Below are 4,975 nucleotides of genomic sequence, written 5' to 3' on the forward strand. Positions count from 1 at the left end.
GAACCCTACAAGACCGCTGTTTGGCCAAAAATGTCGGCTAAACCGGTAAAAAAAAAACTATACAGTACAGTAGCATAGATTATTTAGCCAAGCAAATTGATAAGTATCCTGTCTATAATATAGACGTCCTTTAACTATGGATAGGTGTAGATTATCTAAGCATAAAAATGCAAACAAATTCGTGTTATAATACGTGGTAGGTTACAAAGATAGAGGTTTTCTGGTGTGTGACTGGGATGCTAACACTGCAGGAGTTACGAAGCCAATTCACTGCGTTGAGATTTAGGTCGAGCATAAGATACATTCATTGAGAAACAAGAAAATCCGCACTAATGGGCTACATTCTGCCGAATCCGCAGACTGGCCAAACATGATGACGCATGCGGCGGGGTCGAATTTGTTGACGAGCTTCATATGTGTGCACATAAGCGCTTGTCCCTTGAAACACCGTTTCACAGAAAATACCGAACTCTATCTCTTTCATTGACCGATGTGGTCAACGAACGGCGCAGCATGTCTCTCGTACTTGACATTCTTATCGTTTATTACCACACGATGAGTATCAAATTGGTTAGTGATGTGGTATAGCAAATATCGGAGTGCGGAAAAACCTTCGAGCCATTCTATGCGATAAATGAGGAGTCTTTATATATCGTCATATGAGCTCAGCGCTTCTAGTTTCTCAAACCTTTAGCAAAGCAATACAAAATGCGTCGATTTATATACTGTACGTATCGCCTCATCAATCGGCGACATCATCATCGTGACATCCGCCAGTCCATTGTCTGAAGCGCACCGATATCACGTTAGGCTAAGTCAGCTGAAACCTGACAGTTTATAAGATTGAGATAACGTATACTGCGAGTGATGTAAAGACGGCATCGCAATGCACAATGACGCCTGATCTGTATACACCGAGCCAAATTTCTCAGAATTTGACGAGAGTATAAACTATACAAGTAGCAGTAGAATAGCAGGCAGAGATATCTTACAGCAGCTTGAAATTGACATGACCACGCTTTCATGCCTATTGGTACCAGCTTAGAGTAAATCACAGGCTATGGCAACGTTACAGCATTCCAGGCGTAGACTTGAAAACCTCTTCTATTTTCCCGCCCCAACAAAACCCATTCGTGTTCTTAAATATCTATTACGGACCGTACTACGTCGGCAGAACTTGCACTGTAAGTGTGCAATCAATCTCACAAACATGCAATTTTTTTGTGCGAATGGGTAATGGCTTTGATCGTTTATCAAGTGACCCTGGTATTCGTGTTGCAAGTCGAAGCAGCGTCGAAAAGTGACTGCATTCGGATTCTTATTAGTATGCAAAGTTTGCTACTTGTTGTTGTTTCATCTAAGGCAGAAAATTGGTGCCGAGTTAAAAATTTCTTTCTCATACTAAACTTTTCAGCTGCACGTTTATGGCGTCAGACCGCTGACTTGGTAAGCGTCTTTAATGATGAACTCATTAATGAGCTCAGCTCCTCCTTTTTACTCACCATACCTATTTTTTAAATTAGTCAACTTGCAATCATTTATACACCCCAAAGAAGAAATTTTAATGCTCGAAGAGAGCACCTACCTGAAGTTTTGAGGACGAGTAAACATTCCCTAGGACTACCTCATTTATTCAGTTAAACGCAAATTTGCGACCTGTCCCAATCAATGGCGTAACACAAGCCGTTATAAATCACTGCTTTGCATTCAAGCACATCGCAGGATAGTGCTGACCCAGCATAGACGCCAAGTCGTGTCAAGGATGGACCATATGTAATACAATCGGGCTACCTTTTGCAACCCTAAATTACTTTGACTGCTTTTCATGAGACTGAACCCTGGAGGCCACAAAACCCATCCGTTTCATTAAAACTAATATGTGGTCCCCCCTGCATATAATTAAACTAGTAGATTCCATCGGAAAAACCAGGAGCTCCGGGAGCCGCGACATACCGTTGCAAGTTGGCGCCTGATCGAAGTTCATTTTTTTTCACGTCTAATCCCGAATTCGCACCTAACTACTGCCTCTGCGGTTCACTATTTGCTCAAGACACTGACAATATGACTACTTCATTATTTGAGTAGTATTTTCCTAAACATCAGACGTCACGCGGTTCAAACAGCTCAAAACGCGCTTCAGCTTCCTAGCTGATTTGATTTCATGACTCACAAAACTTAATGAATGTGAAGTGGGTGCAACACAGTTTTACTACTCATTGATCCATCGCTCATGGTATTCTGTGCCACATCATAGCAAGGACTATTTTGTTCGTAAAAATCTTAATTAGATGAATTTTTCGATCTTTTCAAGACCACTTGAAGATTCAATTGAGCTTCTGACATGTCCCCGTGCGAAACGCGCGGACTTGGTCTCTGTCTTTCGCATCTCATTTCCTCTGCACACTTTCTACGTTTTCACAATAGTTTCTTACGCACTTGCACCGCGCTATAAGAAATTCCGGGATCGATGTGCTGGCAGCAGCTTGGATAACAGCTTTAATATTCCGATCAGAAGCTGAAACAATCGCCATATATGAAGTAAATACATTTGTCTGAATCTTTTTGGGAAGGATACCAGTTATTGAAGTGTACTGTTCTACTTTTTGTTGCTTATTTCTGCACTTGCATTTACAAACGTGATATGTAAAATATCGTGTTTCAGCAGCGAATTTCAGCGACTTATTTTTTTCTGTACTTAAGATTTGAAATCGCACCTTTAAAAAGCATTTTTAGACCAAACAATTAAAGCATCAGAGTGAAATTTTACTACGTTCGTTGAACGTACAGAAAGGAGTCGAGATGTTGCCGCACGGTCGAATGAAGACAATATCAATATCCATGGAAAAAATCAATTTGTTCACACGCCTAGTAAGAGATCCATTGACCATTGTAGCCATCAAATGTGCTTGAATTTGCGTTTACTTGCTGTACGCACTCGTTGCTTACAATTGTCAAGCGACTTTCACTTATTGATAATTCAGTCATCTAAGAAATCAAGGAGAAGCACTTGAATAATGCCTTTGCCTCTATTTGATGTCAACTATACTTCGGTAAAGATGTGCATTAAGAAACATAAACTACCTTATCTACATGTAACGGAGCTTTTTTGCCCCTTTGCTTTGGCTTATATGGCTGAACTTTTTTGCTCTCTCGCGTTGACTTTTTCTTTGAATCTGGAAATTCTACTTCGAGGTACACTCCCTTCTTGGTTTTGGCTTTCATCCAACGATCGTCATATCCTCTGTATTTGCGAAACCTTTCTGGATCGACCCTCATCAATTCATCGTCCTTTTTCCCAACCCAACCATTCCGCTGATAAAGCGTTTGCGGAGTTTCGTTGCTCTTCAACCAGGACTTGTGCAGTAGCCATTTAGAGAGCTTGAACATGCCGGAGTTATCCGCACGATCACTCAGCCTTGCTAACGTCCCTGGATCAGTAAGACTTCGCTCTTCATTTACCTGATCGGCTGTCGTAGAAATCTTTTGCGGGGTTTTGTCTTTTGTTTTGTATCAAGATTTGCGGCTTCAATAGGTGTTCCATGTGACAGCACCTCGAAAATAATCGTCAAAGTAACAGTGATCATACGTACCGCAGCAAATCCTCTCATGCTTGTAGGTCCTACACGCCCGGACGCTAAAGCAGGAATAGACAAATAGTTGTGGTGTAATTTACCATTGGAATGCACGGACTTTAGTACGTGCGATTGTATTTCGTAATGGCAACAAGCTAACAACAGATTTGCTGAATTTCTTGACACATCCCTTACGTTTTCTTCCGGTAATTTGAATGATGAGTTGTCAATAAAAATAAGTTCACAAGCTCGAATGTTAAGAAATGCTGTAACGCCTGTGGCATCGTTCCAGCAATACCATTTACCATTTGTCCGTTCACGAGATGTTTTAAAGACTCTTGTTCTGTATCCATCAGTGTACTTGTCTTGCCCGATCCGACGCTAAATCGCATAATTTGTATACGATTACGCAACAACGCGCACCTATCTCTCGCTGCGCACTATGCGGTTCAAACATTCATCGAGCGTAATCATCTATCGAGAGCTCGTGGCCAGAATTTTTTTAACGTTAGCGCATCTGTCTAGTCAATTTACACGAAAGTACACTTTTAACATAATCAATCAAACCTCATTTTAGCAATATAAATCTATTGTAGCTTAGACCCTCATCGCTTTGGCGCTCTTCTCGTGTACTCCTACAGCTCTGTACTGCACCCGTTACTTCACGATGCTTGTATTTGGACGGGTCATTCAATGCTGCAACATCGGTCTGCGCCTTTCGAAACTTCTGAATCGTACGACTAACTACAGATCTCTATTTGACTACATTACTCCCTAGGTGCAGCCTCTAGCACTGTAATAGCTCGTCCTCTTCTATCAATTTTCCAAGCTCAATTCAGTACCGCACCGCTCTTTCAATTGCACACGAAGCGGAGTGCTTCATTATGCAAGACTGGACTGAAGCGCAAATCGCATCAAAAAGTTTTCTTTTTTAGGAAATCAGATGGCGATAAATGATAGCACACAACTTTTGGTTTTGTAACTGCAAATATTAGGTTTTACATGACAAACTTGCTCTAAATACTTGATATTATTCCTTTATCGGTCGAAACTAACAAATGTCAAATACCAAGCAACATTATGCCAGACATATGGTAAAATAATACGTCTTATCATGACAAATTTCTTGTGCGGCCATGTGGACAAGGCGCAGGTCAGCACTACTCATCAAGCTTCTTCAAAAGGGTGGCCCGTGCAGCATTTTCAGCACTCTTTGTGAATAAGATGTATATGTGACGGCGTAATCTGTATCAACGAAAGAGCTCAATTTAGATCTTCCTCTTATATTTGTATATTTCATCAGATATTTCAACGAATTGGACTGTTGACACAGTATGCTACCCGTTACAGCAGCAGATGCATCATTAAAGTTCTTCCGTAACAAACTTTTGGCGCTCAACACT

At 41.0% G+C, this 4,975-nt stretch overlaps 2 protein-coding genes across 2 annotated transcripts; both read right to left on the reverse strand.

Moving 5' to 3' along the window:
• Nucleotides 1-3,063: 3,063 nt before the first annotated feature.
• PHALS_01924 (uncharacterized protein) lies at nucleotides 3,064-3,387 on the reverse strand (the record flags this gene model as incomplete). The annotated part of the gene is made up of 1 exon (XM_024716407.1): nucleotides 3,064-3,387. The coding sequence occupies one exon, from the start codon at nucleotides 3,385-3,387 to the stop codon at nucleotides 3,064-3,066; it is 324 nt and encodes a 107-aa protein (XP_024582009.1).
• Nucleotides 3,387-4,470, reverse strand: PHALS_14828 (uncharacterized protein). The gene has a single exon (XM_036407088.1). The coding sequence runs from the start codon at nucleotides 3,962-3,964 to the stop codon at nucleotides 3,764-3,766; it is 201 nt and encodes a 66-aa protein (XP_036263348.1). The 5' UTR covers nucleotides 3,965-4,470; the 3' UTR covers nucleotides 3,387-3,763.
• Nucleotides 4,471-4,975: the final 505 nt, after the last annotated feature.

The sequence above is a fragment of the Plasmopara halstedii genome (assembly GCF_900000015.1).
Source record: "Plasmopara halstedii genome assembly, contig: Scaffold_1651, whole genome shotgun sequence".
Taxonomy (NCBI): domain Eukaryota; phylum Oomycota; class Peronosporomycetes; order Peronosporales; family Peronosporaceae; genus Plasmopara; species Plasmopara halstedii.